Source organism: Schistocerca serialis, chromosome 10 (genome assembly GCF_023864345.2).
Source record: "Schistocerca serialis cubense isolate TAMUIC-IGC-003099 chromosome 10, iqSchSeri2.2, whole genome shotgun sequence".
NCBI lineage: Eukaryota > Metazoa > Arthropoda > Insecta > Orthoptera > Acrididae > Schistocerca > Schistocerca serialis.
Window position 1 is genome coordinate 145,963,969 of NC_064647.1, and position 19,908 is coordinate 145,983,876.

The 19,908-nt window shown below is 38.3% G+C and overlaps 1 protein-coding gene across 1 annotated transcript in view; it reads left to right on the forward strand.

The window, feature by feature from the left end:
* Positions 1 to 13,826, forward strand: part of LOC126424915 (uncharacterized) — a 32,650-nt gene extending 18,824 nt beyond the window's left edge. Inside the window, exons 2-7 of the mRNA XM_050087757.1 lie at positions 1,959 to 2,016; positions 5,216 to 5,268; positions 6,276 to 6,311; positions 7,485 to 7,611; positions 8,463 to 8,545; positions 13,520 to 13,826. Coding sequence (XP_049943714.1) covers positions 1,959 to 2,016; positions 5,216 to 5,268; positions 6,276 to 6,311; positions 7,485 to 7,611; positions 8,463 to 8,545; positions 13,520 to 13,567 — 405 coding nt within the window. The 3' untranslated portion in view covers positions 13,568 to 13,826. The remainder of the gene's footprint in view (positions 1 to 1,958; positions 2,017 to 5,215; positions 5,269 to 6,275; positions 6,312 to 7,484; positions 7,612 to 8,462; positions 8,546 to 13,519) is intronic.
* Positions 13,827 to 19,908: the final 6,082 nt, after the last annotated feature.

Genomic DNA, 19,908 nt, shown 5'->3' on the forward strand with positions numbered 1-19,908 from the left:
AAAGATCTGATGAAAGGCACTGACACTGTCCCCCGAATTAGATATTTTGAAGATTTCTCAAAATACGAACTATGAGATGCCTATCCAAACATGGGAATACCTTTAACGATATTTATGACAAAGTCATTGACTGCAGTATCCTGTGAAGACAGTTTCAGCAATAGTAAGATTTCTTAATGCTGCATAGAGAAAGCTGCTGATAGCTAATGGGATCGAGGGGGTTGGGAGAGAGGATTGGCAACTTTACCAATACTGTCAAGGCCGCAAGATTATCTTGGTATGGTTCTGCCTGGTGGTGAAGTGAAATGTACGAGTATGTGTCAGTTAAGGTGGATGTAGATGGAGACGTGACAGAATAGAATGAGCTATTGTGTTTGAATGTCCCCATGACTACACTAAGAGGGTTGGATTGATTTGGGGGAGGAGACCAAACTGTGAGGTCATCAGTCTCATCAGATTAGGGAAGGATGGAGAAGGAAGTCGGCCATGCCCTTTCAGAGGAACCATCCCAGCATTTGCCTGAAGCGATTTAGGGAAATCACGGAAAACCTAAATCAGGATGGCCGGATGCGAGATTGAACCATGTCCTCCTGAACGTGAGTCCAGTGTGCTAACCACTGTGCCACCTCGCTCGACCATTACACTATGAACGAAGCTACCTGCATGAGGGTGTAGTGATGAGTATGTGATAGTGGATTGTATGGGATCAGCGGAGTTAACGTGGGTCTAGGTGGAAATGAGCTATTGTGTTTGAATGTGCCCATCAGTATACCATGACCGAAGCTGCCTGATTTGTTGATGCATCAGTGTGGACTGCCCAGCATGACTAAAAGGAATGGTGTACCACTGGTAGCCATGTATCACGGCGTGAAAACAGTGACTGTAGAAAGATTCTAACCGACAGGGACCAGAGATGAGTACCACTCATTGTAAACGATAATCGGTTCTGAACTCAATAGAAATTGCTGTTATAAATGGGTATAGGTCCCTCTAATCCAGTTTTAGTCCAAGCGATACGAAGGGAACTGCATGTAATGGACATTTCAAGATGAGAATCTAACAAAAGGCTATTGGTCACAGAGGCATGTCTTCAGTTGGCCAAACAACACAGGAACTGGACAGCAGCTGGCTGGAGGCGTGTAGAGCGGTTCAATGAGTTGCAGTATTCTTTCTTTTCAAATGAGGTGCATCAAGTCCACTGGTAACCTACTGATGCATTTAACATTAAATTTGTGGAGGGTGTAGTTCAGGCTTCAGATGGGTCACTGGTATTTTGCTGGTATTTTCCACACCAAGTGTCCCCCTTCCCTCTACAAACTCATGATGAGTATTCGTTTCCAAAATGGCAACAGCTGTGTTGTAACGACTTTGCGGATATGTTCCTGGTTTTGTGGACACTCTATTGCACGTTGATTTGGTCGCTAACTCACCTGATGTTAATCCCATAGTATTAGTCTGTCACTATTTGGACAGGCAGGTGATTCATTGCAGTCGACAACCATGCAATTTGGTAGCTTCTGGGATCTAACAGTCAATGTGTGGCTTCAGCTGAACGTGGCATACCTTTGGAAATTTGTGCACTGTATTTCTGACTGAAAAGAGGCCATTGTCACGCCAGAGGCGATGTGCGATGTTACAAAGTATTTACATGGTTTCTCATCAGGTAACAAATTTATCGTCCAGTGTGCTTGAGTCAAAATCACAAAAAAGCTTGTAAGAAATGAGAATGTCCTTGCCCAGTTTTATTTGTTAACATAGACACAAATGATTAATTTTAATGCTACTGTGTTTAGTATATACTGAAGTAAGAGAAGTCATGGGACACCTCCTAATATCATGTCGGACCTCCTTTTGCCCGGCGTATTGCTGCAACTTGGCACGGACTCAACAAGTCGTTTGAAGTCCTCGGCTGAAATATTGAGCCAAAGCTCAAATAATCTCTCTATTTTCTGTTACAGGCAGACCCTGCTAAGCTGAAACAAGCTGTAGAAAAATGCAAGGCATCTGAAAACCTAGGTAAGTTACACTGGTCAGTGATTAAACAGGGACTTTCAGTAAGTAATGCAATCCATCTTTCTTCTCTGCCAATTTCGATTTAAAAGATGTGAAATTTCTTGTGGGACATCAAGGAATACTTCCGCTTCTAGCCGTGTAGATTAATGAAGTTGTGATAGATGTCAGTGCTACAAATAGCCGTCAAAATGGCGTCTGTAATGGAGTTGCGTTCCAAGCTCTAGAGAGCTGTCATTGAATTTCTTTTGGCGGAATATATTCATAGGGGCTTGCAGAATGTATATGCAGATCTGTCAGTACACAAAAGCACAGTGAGTCACTCAGCGTAACATCTGTTATCAGTTCAACAAGGTTGTGTGTACCTATCTGGTCTCCCATGTGCTCGCCGGGTGCACACAGCTGTGATGCCTGCTGTGTTGTTGGAATGGAGGGGCATTCTCAGCCAAGGTGCTGGATGTATCACAACCAAACACCTTGCTGCTCAACTGTACCTCTCTGTTGGTAGTGCTGAAACACTTGTTCACCAATTGGGGTACTCAAAGGTGTGTCCCCTATTGGTTCCTCACTGTCTTACAGAAGGCCATATAGAGCAGCTAAGAACTGTGTATGTGGAATTGCCCAGTGAAGGGTGCACTCTGCGCGAAACAGTACATGGATGATGATGGGATGGCTATTGAAGTAGCAGGATATTGGTTCCGAGGTCAGCCAGTAGACTGGTACTCATGTGGCCATACAGGTCCTCACAGTAAGGTGGCATAATCCCATCGCATTCAACAGAGGTTGTATTGAAAAATAGGGTTTCGTAGCCAAAAGAGTAGGAGATAATATGGTGCACTGGAATCCTGAATAAAATCAAGCTGCTTTCAGAAAAAATGTGTAGTGTTACTTGTTGAAAGCCCCTTGATGATGCCAACTGAGAAATCTTCCATTTGTTCCATCAGTTCCAAGTGCATGTGTGTGTGTGTGTGTGTGTGTGTGTGTGTGTGTGTGTGTGAGAGAGAGAGAGAGAGAGAGAGAGAGAGAGAGAGAGAGAGAGAGAGAGAGTGGTGGATGGGTCACGCAAAAGACAGATTTAGGAAATGCAATGCAGAAAGACTGCATGCTGGTGCAACATTGAGTGCATTCTTATGCTGCCCTGCCTTTCTGTAGCCAAAAAAACTAGCTCAAAAAACACATGTGTGTGAGAATTTACAATATCTTGGTTAATATAGGTCACTATTCATACGTAGCTAACAATCAGTGATCAGGTACATGTTATGTGTTTAGTCATTATGTGTACATTTTTGTTAATCTGGATAAATCATCAACTACGGAAGTAGCATTATGTGTGCCTCAGTGCTGTGAGATAGTACCATTAGTATCTATGACATACCATGTATATGTGACCACATTCAGTTGCTTGCAGCAGATATTTGCAGATATCACAGAGTAGGCACTGATATCAGTTACAACAATTCAATATTTGTGAGTATCCACCTGGACCAAATTAAGATAGAACAATGACACAAACCTAATTGATGAACTTGGTGATGATAATGTATTTGTTAGGACAAATAAAAAAAAAGCACTCCGTCTTCAGGCCACGAGTGGCCTACCGGGACCATCCGACTGCCGTGTCATCCTCAGAAGAGGATGCGGATAGGAGTGGCGTGGAGTCAGCACACCGCTCTCCCGGCCGTTATGATAGTATTCTTGACCGAAGCCACTACTATTCGGTCGAGTAGCTCCTCAATTGGCATCACGAGGCTGAGTGCACCCCAAAAAAGGGCAGCAGTGCATGGCAGCTGGATGGTCACCCATCCAAGTGCCGGCCACACCCAACAGCGCTTAACATCGGCGATCTCATGGGAACCGGTGTATCCACTGCGGCAAGGTGTTAGGACAAATAGCTGTACTTAAATCTCTTGTGAGATGAGTGGGGTTAAAAGAAAACCAAACTGTTTCACTGAAGAATGCTGTGAATGTTGTGATTAAGCAAGGCAAGTGTACTACAGAACTATAGGCAAACATGCTAAGAGCATGTAGTAGTACAGCAAATAAAATTACAAAATGTAATGAAAATAATAGTACCATCAAATATAGAATGCTAGAGATGTGAAGGGGTGACATTTTAAACAATTACTTAAGAATATAATTTTTGTGTCATTTGTATGCTGCTGATCAAACATCTCAGTTTGTGGCTCCACTACTATGGAAAAAATTAAATGAAAACAACTGCAAAGCATATTCCATAGTGAGCAATTGCATGTTTGAGTGCAAAATTAGAAGATTCCTGTAATTCTTCCAAACTATTGTAGATTTAGAACTTCAGAAAATCTAGGCAAGGACAGACACTGAACTTCGAATTTTGAAATATTTATGTGCTCATTTGCAGAATTGCACTGAAACTTGTTAGACATAGCCTTCTGATGTGACTACACATTTTAAAATTGATATGGGCAAGAATACATCTTCTGTGCCAACAACAAAATATTTTCACAGTTGTTGAACATCTGCTTAGTAAGAAGTGACTTAACGCTCTTCAAGTTAAGCTCAGCACTCTCATATTATGTAGTTCACACTGAATTATGAGACTCCAATTCAGGCTTATACGAAAGACTTATGATTAGCTGGCTCCTTCCACAACCTCTTTTTTCCTCATGTAGCCCATGTCTTTAGGAATAGCATAATTTGTGACCTGCAAGAATATTTGTGAAGCCATTAACATACTTTGTTACTTTGACAACAGTTTCTAAAATGGTTAATAGCAAATAAAATTATGAATCATAGCACACTTTTTGAGGGTTGAATCACTATCTTTATGAGGTTTCGAATTACCCCCACCTAGAACCAAATTGTCTTTGAATATTTCACAATTCTTCTAAACAAAAAAATCTGAGTAAATCAGTTATATCCTAATAACATTAAACAACAAAGCTCCCATACTTAATTTGGCAAAGACTGAGTTTGAAATGATATAATTTTATTTTTATTTTTAATTAGCCTGTATGCAAAAAATATCTGCATGCTTCAGCAAGACTGACTTAAGTAAGGAGTGTTACAAGGCAGTTGATTTCTCCAGTTTGCTATATTCACAGTTGTTTGTAGAATTGAAACTTTCAGTGCACAATGTAACTTGAATCAAATAAAGATAAAACATGAACTATAGACTATTGAGAAATTGTTCATTAACTAATATAATAATTATTGCTGTGTGTTACAGATAGTTTTGATGGAATCAAGGCTAACAGACAACCCTTCACCAATGAAGAGAAGGTAAACAGATTTCATTCACATTTAGTGTATTGAATATGTTTTGAAGGTCATTAAAAAAAATGCATGATGTAAAGGGTTCTCCAAACATTTGTGTTACAATGTATATAACGATGAAAGGTTATGTTTAGCTGTACCAGTTACCCTTTATTACACTTGGAAATCTTCATCATGTTTACAGTTCTCATTCTGTCATATTCAGTCACTGCTATCATATGAAGGCACCATACTTGCTTCATTTTCGACCACATTTTAACATTCAAGGTAAGTACACTAAGGTGACAAATGTCATGGGATAGCAGCATGCACATTTTGAGATGGCAGTAGTATCATGTATATAAGACACAAAAGGGCAGTGCACTGGCTGAGCTGTTATTTCTACTCAGCTGATTAATGTGAAACAGTTTCTGATGTGATTATGGCCACACAGTGAGAATTAACAGATTTTGAACATGGAATAGTAGCTGGAGTAACACACAACACATTTCATCTCAGTAATTTTTAGGAAATTCAGTATTCCGAGAATGACAGTGTCAAGAGTGTTCCAAGGATACCAAATTTAGGCATTATCTTTCACCACAGAAAACACAGCAGCCAACTTCTTCATCTATTTGTAGGGCACGGGTGATAAAACAATGGGCCTACAGTTAATAGTTGCCCTTTTGTCACATATGTGTTCTGAACACTTATAGTTTCATTCCATTTGTGCTAGAGCAACAAATAACAAAACAAATCAGTAATCCATTCATACTAAACTGAACATTGTGAAACATTTAAAGAGGACCACATGGTATTAACTGGCCACTATATCACTCTCTGTCAGCAGCAGTTATTTGGTAGGGGGAGGCATGGGATCAGCACACTATGCCCCCACCCATAGTCATCTTTCCAAACCTTGGGGCCATTAATTTTCATCTTGCACACTTACTTCAATAGAGATATGTAACTGATGGATGCGAAATGAACTTTAGAAAACTGTTGTAACTAATGTACATCATTTTCTCTTTCAGTGCTTTCTTGGCTGTATGACACTGGATATGAAATTTGTAAGTACAGATATTATTGCTGACTTTAAATGTGAATTGTGGAGAAATATAATTTATCATCTTCAAACTTTTAGTATTTCATTTAAGTCCATAAAAATTGTTATATTTGGTGATTTACAGAATTCCCAGAAATGAGCATTTCTCCTGGGACACTGTATAGAATGTAATGTAACTTTTCTTAATTTTTTTGCACTGGACTGGAAGACCTCTCATTATGACAAATATTAATCAATATTGTGATTTATGAAGCTATTAAATTATAAAAATAGTTTATTCTTTTTTTACATTTTTTCATGTGTAGTATTGGTTTCAGTCTGCATATAACAATAGATTATCTGGTATTTAGAAGAAATTAAGATGAGCATGAGTGACATATTTAATAATTACATTATACATATTTTTCTAGATAATAATCAGTTGGGGAAATCCTAGTAACATACGACTTACACTGAAACTCTAGAAAAAAGTTGTCAGAAATCTGTTCTTCACATCAGAATTTAATCATATCATCAATTATTTAAAAACCTGGCACTTTTCACATCCCTCCCTATTCATTTGTGAGATAGTAATATTTTTATATGGTAAATGAGAATTATTCCTCATGGAAAAGAATATTTTGACATTCCCACAACACAAGGAATAAAGATGACTTTATGCTTCCAGTCTGTTGATTAAAATCACATGCACAGACTGCCCTACATGTGGAAATAGAAATTATCAGCATTCTAAAAGATAAAGACATTCTCAACATGATGCTAGGTCTACTGTATTGTGTAAGAATGTACATGATACTCTGATACAGAAATATTAGTACTCAGTGAAAGAGTTCATGAAGAATGGTTTATATAGTTTAAGCAGATCACCACTAGTCATCAATCTTATGTTAAAGAAATGACTATTTTCAGGAAAAATATAATTTTTGGTGTGTTTGGTGTACTATGATCAGATGATAATAAGTTTATGTTACAAGACATGATGTCATTACACTGAATTTGAAATGCCTAGTGTGACTGCTGAAGATGCATCATGTGCCTTCAACAGCGTCCTGTTTGACCACATAAGACTAAATTCACAAGCTTTCTCCCTTCTGCATAAATGGTAACAAATTTCCTCACCATTGCTATCTGGCATCATATGTCTTCCTTGACTTACACCCATTCTCTGCCACAACAGCTCTCTGCAGATGGACAGTATGATGCTGCTAACACTAAACAAATGATAAACAACTGTGAACACCTTAAGGACAAGCCTGATGAAAAGAGTGCTGCTTTGGCAGTGGCAGATGACTGTGGCAAAACAGGTAAGGTTTCAAACACATCATTTCTTGTAAAATAAAATTGTAATTCTATTACTCAGAGGTGATTTTTCATTAGTCACAGCCATGACTTCAACAAAGTTCCAGTTTGTACAATTTTATTTTATACTAGGTTGTTGTTGTTGTTGTTGTTGTTGCTGCTGCTGCTGCTGCTGCTGCTGCTGCCACTGCTGTTGTTCTCTGACCAAAAGCTAATTTGTTGCAGCTGTCCATACCCGTCCACATTGTGCAAGCCTCATCATGTTACCATATCTACTGCAACCTATATCAACCCACTCAATCTGCCTTGGTCTCCCTCAGCAATTTTAACCCCCATTCCTCCCCCCCCCCACCCTCCCCCCCCCCCAACCCCACCACCACCACCACCACCACCACCACCACCACCACCACCAACACATGCATACACAGAGCAACAACCAGCAAGTCATTCAAAGATATGATGAGGCAAGAACATTCAAGACAGATATGAAATAATGGTGGTGTGATTGGTCTGGATACATACTACACCACAACCAAGTCTTTATAAACATTCTAGAAGGAGCATTAACTGTGAAGAAAGGCCAAGCAAGAGGCTGACTGGAATTTCTTTTTTTTAAAAAAACCATAAGTAATATGGAGTCCAATAATAAAAGAAAAGTAAACGCATTAGCTTGTATCAGGCCCATATGGGGAGTTGCCAACAAATCAAAAGACCAATGAAAATTGTTTGCCGCATCCTGTGTCATACAATTTGACACATTTTATTCCTCAGTACTTTTCTCAGTGTGTGATTTTGTACATGAGACGTGTTTAGTTCAAAGACATTTTAAGTAACACCCCACCTCTCGTTGTTCCAGTTACTGGCTGCAATGGCTACTGTGAGTGTGGTCCCATGACTGTTGGCTGCTTGATAAAGGGTATGATGGCTAAAGGCTATGAGGTAAGGACTGATTTGACTGTTTTCTTAGTATGCGCAACACCTGTGAGAAATGGACTATTTATAAAAATAAAAATCTGAACACAAATACTAACAAAGAGATAGAGGGGCTGGCCAGTACTTACCTCAGCTCAGTACAGCCGATAGATACACATAAAACAGAACTGAAAATTTACATTCCTAGCTTTCGGAGCTTTGTTCCTTCATCAGGGAGGAGAGAGGGGAAAAAAGGGAAGAAGGGAAAGTGGATTCAGTTACTCACAACCCAGGTTATGAAGCAACAGGGAAAGGTAAACAGGGAGGGTAGCAAGGATGGAGGCATGCCTCCATCCTTGCTACCCTCCCTGTTTACCTTTCCCTGTTGCTTCATAACCTGGGTTGTGAGTAACTGAATCCACTTTCCCTTCTTCCCTTTTTTCCCCTCTCTCCTCCCTGATGAAGGAACAAAGCTCCGAAAGCTAGGAATGTAAATTTTCAGTTCTGTTTTATGTGTATCTATCGGCTGTACTGAGCTGAGGTAAGTACTGGCCAGCCCCTCTATCTCTTTGTTAGTATTTGTTTCACATCTTATATGAGATTTTCCATTAATCATTAAAATCTGAACACACACACACATACAAGTTCCATTTCACAGTAAAGTAAACTCTACCCATTTATAAATTTTAAGAGCGTGATATATTCACCTAGCCTGTGTTGCAACCCATACCATATGTTTTAGAGGCTGGCTTCCTAATAATGCTTGTTATGGTTGCATCAAAATTTTGACAGTAAACAGGAAAGTGTCTTTTGTTGACAATCAGTTGCCAGTGTCCATGTTACCAAGTCAGATCAGACAGCTGAAAATTAGTAATCAGAAAGGCAATATAATTCTGGCTTTCTTTACTGTTGATGAATTTGTAAATTCATTATTATTAATTTAGCTATAAATAAATAGCTTCTTTCTCCATTCTTCCTAAGACAATGTGTATAGCAATTATGAAGAATACAAGGTAATTCAAAAGGTTACATAGAAACTGGAGGAGCTGATGGAGTAGTTGAATGAAAGACAACAACTCTGTAATAGGAGTTCATGATCTTGGAAGTAATCCAGAGCCTGTAAAAGTTTTTCAATGTAGGAAAAACAAGGGGAATCAACGCACACACACCTTATGTTCAGTAAAGATAATGTACTCTTTGCTCAACATTGCTGTACACTACAGAGGGCAATGAAAACGTCAACCACTACACTGAAACAAGCATAATATCTTGGTAGAAAATTCTAGCCTGCTTTATCAAGTATGCTACACCTTGGCTATACCTCATTATATGCTGCAAACATTCTGGTAGCAAGAAGTGTTTCTTCACCATGAATGGTTTACTGTAAATAAGGCTTTTGAAATGCCAACCCTCCCCCCCCCCCCCCCCCCAATAAAAAGAAAATAGAGAAACATCATATTAGGAGAGCAAGCTTGCCATGCTGTTGAATCTCCACTTCTGCAAAGGGTATGTGCCATTGAATTTATCACATACTTGCACAGAAAAGAGGGCAGATGTTCCTTCTATGTGCATCCACACCTGATGACACACATTAAGTAGTACAGCGTGTAATAGCTGTGGAGGAACTTGTTCAGTGGAGACCTTACACCTCACTCCATTCAAACATGGTGGTCTGGTCTGATCACACAATTACAGGTAATGTCAGCCCAAGCTTGAAAAAGATGGGTCAGTTAAGACAATTAAAGAAACCATCTCTAGTGAACTGTACGTGAACAGCATGTTGCATAGAAAATTGGCCTCTTTCTCATAATGTATTCACAAAACTGACCTCACTCATAAATCCTCCACACACAAAACACTGGACTCACTATTTATGATAGGGGTGTAACTTGTTGTCACATAGGAAATGGTACACATTATTTTGAGATATATCCATGAGATGAGTCGTGGTACATATATTTGCTGATGGCTTTTCTTCCACATGTGAAAGTGCCTCCTCTTCCACACTGACTCTCTGAGCACCCTGTTGGTGGCCCACAAAATGCACTGGATGTAAGGGACCCGTCTCCCAATATGGTAAAATGATTTAAATATGCAAGGCTGCGGTTGATGCCTGTTTCTGTACTGACTGCAGTACAGGTGTCAAGCTTCATGTGTATTACCAGTGTCTCATCATACATGAAATGGAGGCCTTGCATTTCTGCAAACACTTCCATTTTGCAAAGCACTATATGTATCACAAACACTGCAATTACTTTCAGGAATGCTGAAGTCTATGCTACTAATCCATGATAGTACTGCAATGCAAAACATCCACTTTGGGCAAATGAAAACCAGATGTTCATACACAGTAATTGTTACAGAAGACCTTAACATTGTGACAAAGGGCAGAACGTACTTGAATGACAAGCAGTTGTACGTACAAAGAAACAATGTATTATCTTGAACTTAAGGCATATGTGCAGTGAGTGTCCTTGCTGTTCCTGACTTTCAAAAGCTTCCTTTGGCACAGGAGATATGATCCAATCATGTGATCATTGATAACTTAATCTATGTTCAAACAAAATGTGTCGTTCCCTCTATCAGTGTTTATGCAATTATGTGCTTGCTTATGTGACCTGTATTTAAACAGATATAACATATTATGTATGTGTAACAGGAGACAATACTTTATGCAGCTTAAAAACTCTCTACAGACTAATAAATCGATATGGTAGAAACAGTAGGAGTTAAATGGTAATTGCATATCACAGCCAGGAAAGCAACAACATTACACAAAGCAGTGTTCTCTGTAAATATATGAGGTCTGTTCAAAAAACTCTGGAACTTTGTCCACAAAATTTTTCTGCGCTTACCTTTTAATTATTATACATGGCCTCCTTTGAAATACTCTCCTCCACAATTGATACACCAGTCGCAATGCCTTTTCCACTTCTGGAAGCAGTCTCGGTACACCTCTTGCTGGATCGTCTATGAATTTTCTTTTATCTTGTCTGTTGTTGCAAATCATCTTTTCAATGGGGCTTTCAACTTTGGAAATAAAAAAAAAAAAAAAAAATCTGCAGGACCAGGTCATCGGTTAAGATTCTCTAGTGGAACATCTCATTTTCATTTGCACTAACCAAAAGCTCTTCACTGATTGCGAGGTGAAGGTCATTCTGATTTTGACTCATGAGCCCTGGGGTGAACTTGGTGGTAAGAGGATGCATTCCAGGATGGTGATCAGGATTTCATTACACGATCCAACTGAAATGTTTCATTCTTCTGCAATCTCTCAGACAATCAGTCTTCAGTTGGAATGCACAATTTCATTGACATACCTGACAGAAACATTATTGGTAGTCATCGTAGGGTGTCCTGATTGAGGATCATCTTTAATTTCCATCTAGCCATTTTTAAAACTTGTGAACCATGCATAGCAATAATTATGGCTTAAGCACTCATCACCATTGACTTCCTGCATCATTTGGTGTGTCTGTGTAAAGGTTTACTTGAGTTTCACACAAAATTTAATGTAGATGCATTGCTCCTCTAACCCTGCCATCTCAAAATTTGCAAGCTGTGCAACACAATGTTTAACTCAATACAGCACTGAAAAATAACAGACATACGCCAATAAAACTTCTAGCAACTGCACATTAAGCACAGGCAATGCAGGGATGCCAACTGCATTTTGCTTCAACTACCATTGGTGTAAAATTATGAATGTTCCATCGTTGTTTGAACAGATTTCGTATAAAGACACTGCAGCAGTCACAGAAGAGATGATATGTAAAGAAATAATACAAAATGAAATTGCTGAATTATGTGCCCTTTTGCACACAACCCAATTCCTACAATCATTTCTAAATCTCATAAAATACATTTCTAATTATTTCATTCTACATGCTTTATAGAGCCCTGTTGCTGAAATGAGGAATTTTGATGAAAAATCCAGTGCAAGTTTCAGCTGTGAAAGTGGCAAGAATGTCAAAACTCTTTGGTCTTTTTGCCAATTCTGCCTGATGATCAAAGTTTATCTAGCATTGTATTACTGTCTTCTACACAAGCATTGTACATGCCAGTCTGTGGGATGATACTGTGCCAAGCACAGAAAACTTAACCTTTATTTTCCATTAATCATGATGTATTCCTTTTTGTAGATGTAGTTGAATGATGACAATGCAGGCAACCATCTAGTGTAGGGGCTAGGAGGAGCCAATTCTATGAAGAAAGGTTTTGAAATTGGAGGCTTTCAGAAACAGAGAATTTTCTGCTAGCAGCAAGGTTTAAAGGAGAGTTGATGTCATACACCACATAGCAATTAAAAATGCTATGAACAAAGTAATATGAAGAAAAACAGAGGATATGTTATGTATGGCAGGGCTGATCCCTGGACAATCATTCAAGATATATCAACTGCAGATCAGAACTTGCAAGTCTGAGCTTGTGTTATTTTGTTCTTTTTGAAGGTAACAAAATGCCCTATGTACCCCACAAAATGGATCAGAAAAATATGTACCAGCTGGCTCTGAAAACTATATGAACTTTTGGAGATAAGTATGACAAGCTTCTATTGATGATAATGCTTTTCTGGGATATATCTGGCACACAGTCCATGTTTTTTGTGGTTTTATTGCAACACATGGAGTATTCATATCTGGTCAACACAAAACTCTCATGACCTGGAAAACAAGAAAGAATCAAGGATAATATATATATATATATAAAAATACTCGGGTCTTTTCTGATAACAAATCTTTATAATTTTCTCTAATATTTTTAAGCTTAATGTATAATATTCACTATACTTTTTGCTACAATAGAAAGGAATAGCAGTGATACAGGTATTCATAGAACATAATAGCAAATAAGTCTAATGAAATTTGAGTTCAGTAATGAACAAAAGTGATAAGATATGTTGATCTTTTAGTCATATAAAGAGAGAAAAAAAAGGAAACAAAAGTCTTTAAATTTAACATTAATGCTACACACATTTTAATTTTGTTGTTGTTTTTCCAGGAATCATTTGCCAGAATTGACAAAGTATTACAAAAACTTGATGGATAGTGTCCTTTATTATGCAGTGAGTATATGGACAGAGAAAAATTTCGTATCCCGAAATATGGAGAAAGAATCTTCAAAGAAAATGTGACTGGATGAAGATTAAAAGATAGCAAATTTTTGTCTAAATATTTTGATAAGTGCTGATGTAATATTACATGAGACCAAAAATGTAATTCTCTATCAAACACGTCTATTTTATATAAGCAATTCATGCTTACATGTACCTACATTGTAAAAAAGTAATAAATGAACAATAGAGTCACTTGCTTTGAGGAATTCAGTTTTTAGAGCTCATCTATAATTAATTTTTAAATATTAACACACAAATATCTAGTAATATGGTTTCCTACACATTTGTTGAATGTACAAATATATAAGAAATAACTGCCATTAAATACTTATAATGATGACTTGAAAACACAAGTTTGTCTGATGACTCAACTTGCAATGAAACTAGAAAAATATAAATCCCTATATCCAGCTGAAATATTCAGCACATGCATAAATAATGGGGGACACAATCAAAATGAACATGTTTGCCTTCAACGTAATCTCCATTGACAGTAATAAACTTTGAGAAACATTCATAAAGCTATTGCAAATCTCCTAAGGAGTTCTTTTGGAATCAGTTGCAGTACTTGGTTCACACATCTTTGAATATCCAACAAAATATACATCATACTGCTGTCCAATGCAATTTCAATGGTTGTCAATCATTCTACTCACCATGTGTGTGTGCCAGGCCCAATCCACTGCACTGATAATTTGCAGAAGTGTTGAATCTCACTTAAAAGCCAAAAATTTTAATGATATCTCTACAGCAGTTTCCAAATACTGAAAAATGGGATTAACACCAAACATACAAATGCAACCATTTTATAATAGTTACCTACTAGTTACAATGTGCTTAACACAGAGTACTTTTTGTGTGAGATTTGCCTATATCATTTTATTGTCAGGAAGACACACATGAATATTTTTGTATGTGTACTACAGCAGTTTTTGAGATTGGATATAAGCATGACAAAAATCATTGCATATTGAAGGTAAAAGAACCAAAATATTTTTCAGGTCTTTCTCGATGAGGGTCTTTTACAGTATTTTGTAAGAGTAATATGAAGAATGTGTTGTGACTTGGCAAGACAGCCAAGTAACTATGAGGGGAAGCCGAAAGGCACGCGCTTAAGCTCACGCAGGCTGGCGCGAGATCTGGAACAGTTAAGGGAAATAAGACTAGCAAAACAGGAGGTAACTGGTAGAATACTTAACTTTAATCCACAATTGGAGAACATCGGTCTGACGGTACAGGCATCACAAGTTAAATATCTATTGATAATGGTGCCTTGCTAGGTCGTAGCAAATGACATAGCTGAAGGCTATGCTAACTATCGTCTCAGCAAATGAGAGCATAATTTGTCAGTGAACCTTTCCAAGCAAAGTCAGCTGTACAACTGGGGCGAGTGCTAGGAAGTCTCTCTAGACCTGCCGTGTGGCGGCGCTCGGTCTGCAATCACTGACAGTGGCGACACGCGGGTCCGACGTATACTACCGGACCGCGGCCGATTTAAAGGCTACCACCTAGCAAGTGTGGTGTCTGGCGGTGACACCACAGAATGTATGACAGGACAGATATTAAAATTTTAAATGGACTGAAGCAAGTTTAAATAACCCAAGAACTTCTACATTGACATCAACATGCACACTCTGCCTATTACTGTGAAGCATATGACAAATGGTATTTTCTATTGTATCACATATTAACACTCCTCCCTGTTCCACTCATTTATCGAATGTTAGAAAAATGACTTTAAATGCTTTTGTGCACATTTACACATAGAAAGTTTTAGCAAGTATTTAGATTCCTCACTAACACTAGTTTTCAAAACTTTGTAGGTAGGCTTTTATCTTCAAATACCTCCCACTTCATGTTTCTTTAGTGCTATTATGGTCTCACATGACTGAAACATATCTGTGATCCTTTGTGCTACCCATATTTGTGTGCATTAAATATCCCGTTAATAGTATTTGAAATGGGTCCCAAATACTTAGGCAATATTCTAAGATGGGTGAAAAGTGTTTGGAGTAGTCTTCTTGGAAGACAGATTAAATTTTCGCAGTAACTTGGAGTCTGCCACCAGCTTTACCCATGAGTGAGCCTAAGTGATCCTTCCATCTGATATTACCACAAACTGTTACACTCTGGTATTTATATGAGTTGACTGATCTGAGTTGTTACTTTTTTTTCCATTTCATCACATTAGTACTATTTCATGGATCCCACAGTGAGTGGTCTCTGGGATGTGGAAAGAAGTCAGGGAAGTGTATTTAATCTAATTTAAATGAAATACATTGAAATGACATTACATAACTGTGCTATAGTGCCACTTATAATACTAAACTAACTTGAAACATTAAATTTGAGAGTTTCTGTGCACCTAACTTCCAATGGAGTAGAAGGAGCTGCCCAACTGAAAGTTCTTTAGTTTGGTCATAAACTAGACCACGTCACTACACAATATTTAATGTGCTCTGGTAAACTGTTCCTCACATGAGTACCACATTTCTGCCTCCTTTCTGGTCTAATACTAATCCCTTAACATATTTGCAGAGTTGGTTTTTTGGCCCTAGTGCTATATTCAGGCTTTTCACTATTTTTTTATGAAAAGAGAAATATTGTTAATCACAATGGATATTGACAAATATACAGGGTTATTACAAATGATTGAAGCGATTTCACAGCTCTACAATAACTTTATTATTTGAGATATTTTCACAATGCTTTGCACACACATACAAGAACTCAAAAAGTTTTTTTAGGCATTCACAAATGTTCGATATGTGCCCCTTTAGTGATTCGGCAGACATCAAGCCGATAATCAAGTTACTCCCACACTCGATGCAGCATGTCCCCATCAATGAGTTCGAAAGCATCGTTGATGCGAGCTCGCAGTTCTGGCACGCTTCTTGGTAGAGGAGGTTTAAACACTGAATCTTTCACATAACCCCACAGAAAGAAATCGCATGGGTTTAAGTCGGGAGAGCGTGGAGGCCATGACATGAATTGTTGATCATGATCTCCACCACGACCGATCCATCGGTTTTCCAATCTCCTGTTTAAGAAGTGCTTCTGCTTTAGCCTTTCCCGTAAGATTTTCCAAACCGTCGGCTGTGGAACGTTTAGCTTCCTGCTTGCTTTATTCGTCGACTTCTGCGGGCTACTCATGAAACTTGCCCGCATGTGTTCAACCGTTTCTTCGCTCACTGCAGGCCGACCTGTTGATTTCCCCTTACAGAGGCATCCAGAAGCTTTAAACTGCGCATACCATCGCCGAATGGAGTTAGCAGTTGGTGGATCTTTGTTGAACTTCGTCCTGAAGTGTCGTTGCACTGTTATGACTGACTGATGTGAGTGCATTTCAAGCACGACATACGCTTTCTCGGCTCCTGTCGCCATTTTGTCTCACTGCGCTCTCGAGCGCTCTGGCGGCAGAAACCTGAGGTGCAGCTTTAGCCGAACAAAACTTTATGAGTTTTTCTACGTATCTGTAGTGTATCGTGACCATATGTCAATGAATGGAGCTGCAGTGAATTTATGAAATCGCTTAAATCATTTGTAATAACCCTGTATGTATTGTGAAGTAGTCTCTGCAGGATGTTTTAGAATTAACACCAGACATAATTCTTACAACATCGCACTGTATTCTGAAAATTTTGCTTCTGTACATCATGTTTTCCCAGATGACTCCATAAATCAGTAGTGAGAGGAAATACACAGAACAAACTAATTTCGTCATTTTTTAAATTGCCTATAGGATTAATCATGCTTGATGCAAACATAGTCAGCTCTAGGCACTTCATTAATTCTAGGCAGTAGATTTTGCAGTTGAGGATATGAACTATCTGTAGTCCAAAAGTCTTAACACTTTGTCTTGAATTTCACAATTTCAAAAATATTTCTATAGTTTCTCAAGTTCTGTGAGACGTACGGGACTGTACTACTGCGTCTTGTAAAAATTCAGTGAAAATCCATTTGCCATGAACCATCTCTTGAAGTTTTCAAATATTTCATTAGATGCCTTTTTCGTAAGGTGACTGGTACTATTTTTTTCCCTATTCTTTTATCATCTGCATAAATTTAAAATATGTATCTTCTGAAACTGCAAGTGGAAGATTATTTATGTATACCAAAAACATAAAAACTAAAACTCAAACCTTCTATGCACTATTAGTAACCGCTTCAAATTCTGTGTACCTGTTGTTACCCAATTGACATGGAATTGATACATACTGTTTCCTGCCATTTTGTCAAGCTTATTTTGGAATGCTTTTATTAGATGTTAAGCAATTTTAGGGCTACCTTTGATTAGTTCACTATCTACTTCTAAAGAAATTCTCTCATTTTCTTGATTTCTTTTTCCCGTCTAAAGATTACTATGTTTCAAATAGTTTTTAATCTTGGTGGTGGGCGAAGCTATTTTTATCTTGAAAGTACATAAATTTTGTGCTCTGATGACCCTGCTTAGAATTTTACGATACATTTTGTAATGTAATTATCCCCGTCACCATCTTTTGATGTAAAATGGTCTTCTTATAGCTTTCCATGATATCCTGATTTCATTTGTAATCTAGATTTTAGCTGCATTTAATCTGTTTCCAACAGTTAATTTCTTAGAACAACAGTTTTCAAAGTAGTGCATAGGCCATTCTGTGTAATAGAATGGGACACATACATATTGGTAACATTTTACATATGATTTTTCACACTCCAAAATTTAGTTTTTACTGAAAAGGGAACTCTTTATGTGATCATAAAATGGTATATGCCTAACCATAATTTTAGTAAAATGAAATTATAAAAATGTTATTTAGTATTGTGTAAATAAGTAAAATGATACGCGTGATGGAATGGAGCATGGACATGATGTAAAATTCATCTGTGGTACTATAGTATAAAAATGCCATTAAAGTACATAAAGTCAGATTCTGACCTTTATTTTATTTTATTTTATTTTTTTTTATTTTTTTTTTTATGTTTGATAGGTATAGCCAGTAGTCCAATCTCAATTAACTAGTTTTATTCTCATCTGTTACTTTAATATTAAAATTATTTCTTCAAGTTACTGAATGGGACATTCATTGTTTCAGAATGAGACTAGTACAAAACAATTTGAAAATATTTGTTTGGAACATGAACATATATTCAGATTTTACATTTTAACAAAAATATACCAGCCATTGAAATATCACTGACGTTGAAGCCACAGAATGAAACTCTTTGTTGCTGCTGAATACTAAGCATAACAAGAATTTGGAGAATATGCTATCCATCGCTACCACTTTATAATAGGTACCTATTACCTAGTAGATCCAAGTAGGAATACTCCTAACTGAATATCTAAGGAAGCCAGTGTAGGTAATACACTCTTAATTACCAACACTGTGACACAGAGAAGAGGCTGTGCACACACAACTATTGTCCAGATAGAACTGATTCTACCAGAGATAGTATCACTGCAGGTGCACTCACTCCTGACCAAAGCAGATCCTTCCCCCTTGCTGTGGTTGTTGATGGTGGAGTCACCACAGTGCTCCTTACTCTCCTCCAGGAGCGCAGGGCACTGGAAGGGAAGTAGGGGAGGGCAAGTTTGCTGAAGTCGCTGTGGATGATGTAATCTTTGCACAGCTGCATGTGACTAGCCGTGCCATGGGTGGCTGGCTACTATGCGAGGCATGACTGTAATGTTTCCCAGTGAGAAAATGAAAGAGAGTATATGTTGTTACCCTCACCCCTCTTTCACAACAGGTGTTATTGTATAAGATGTAGAGGGAGTTGGTGGGGCCAGCCATAGCATAACTCTTGGTCTGGGTTGGAGTTAGGTGGGAGAGGAGAGGGTCTAGGTTTCAGGGTCACAGTTGCTGTTGCCTCAACCTCTATTTGTGTGTGTGTGAAAATAGATGCTGCATCTGATGGTAGGGGTGCTTCCAGCTGATAACTGTCGCGTCTGGCCGGCCGAAGTGGCCGTGCGGTTAAAGGCGCTGCAGTCTGGAACCGCAAGACCGCTACGGTCGCAGGTTCGAATCCTGCCTCGGGCATGGATGTTTGTGATGTCCATAGGTTAGTTAGGTTTAAGTAGTTCTAAGTTCTAGGGGACTAATGACCTCAGCAGTTGAGTCCCATAGTGCTCAGAGCCATTTGAACTGTCACGTCATAGTGGTTTGTTTGACATTGTGGTGGAGTCTAGCCGCAAGTGAATTGTCTGGAGAGGAACCTGTAGTCTACCTGCCATTCCTCGTGCTGCCCTTTGATGACAATGGAGTCATCAACAACATTCATTGTTCCCTCT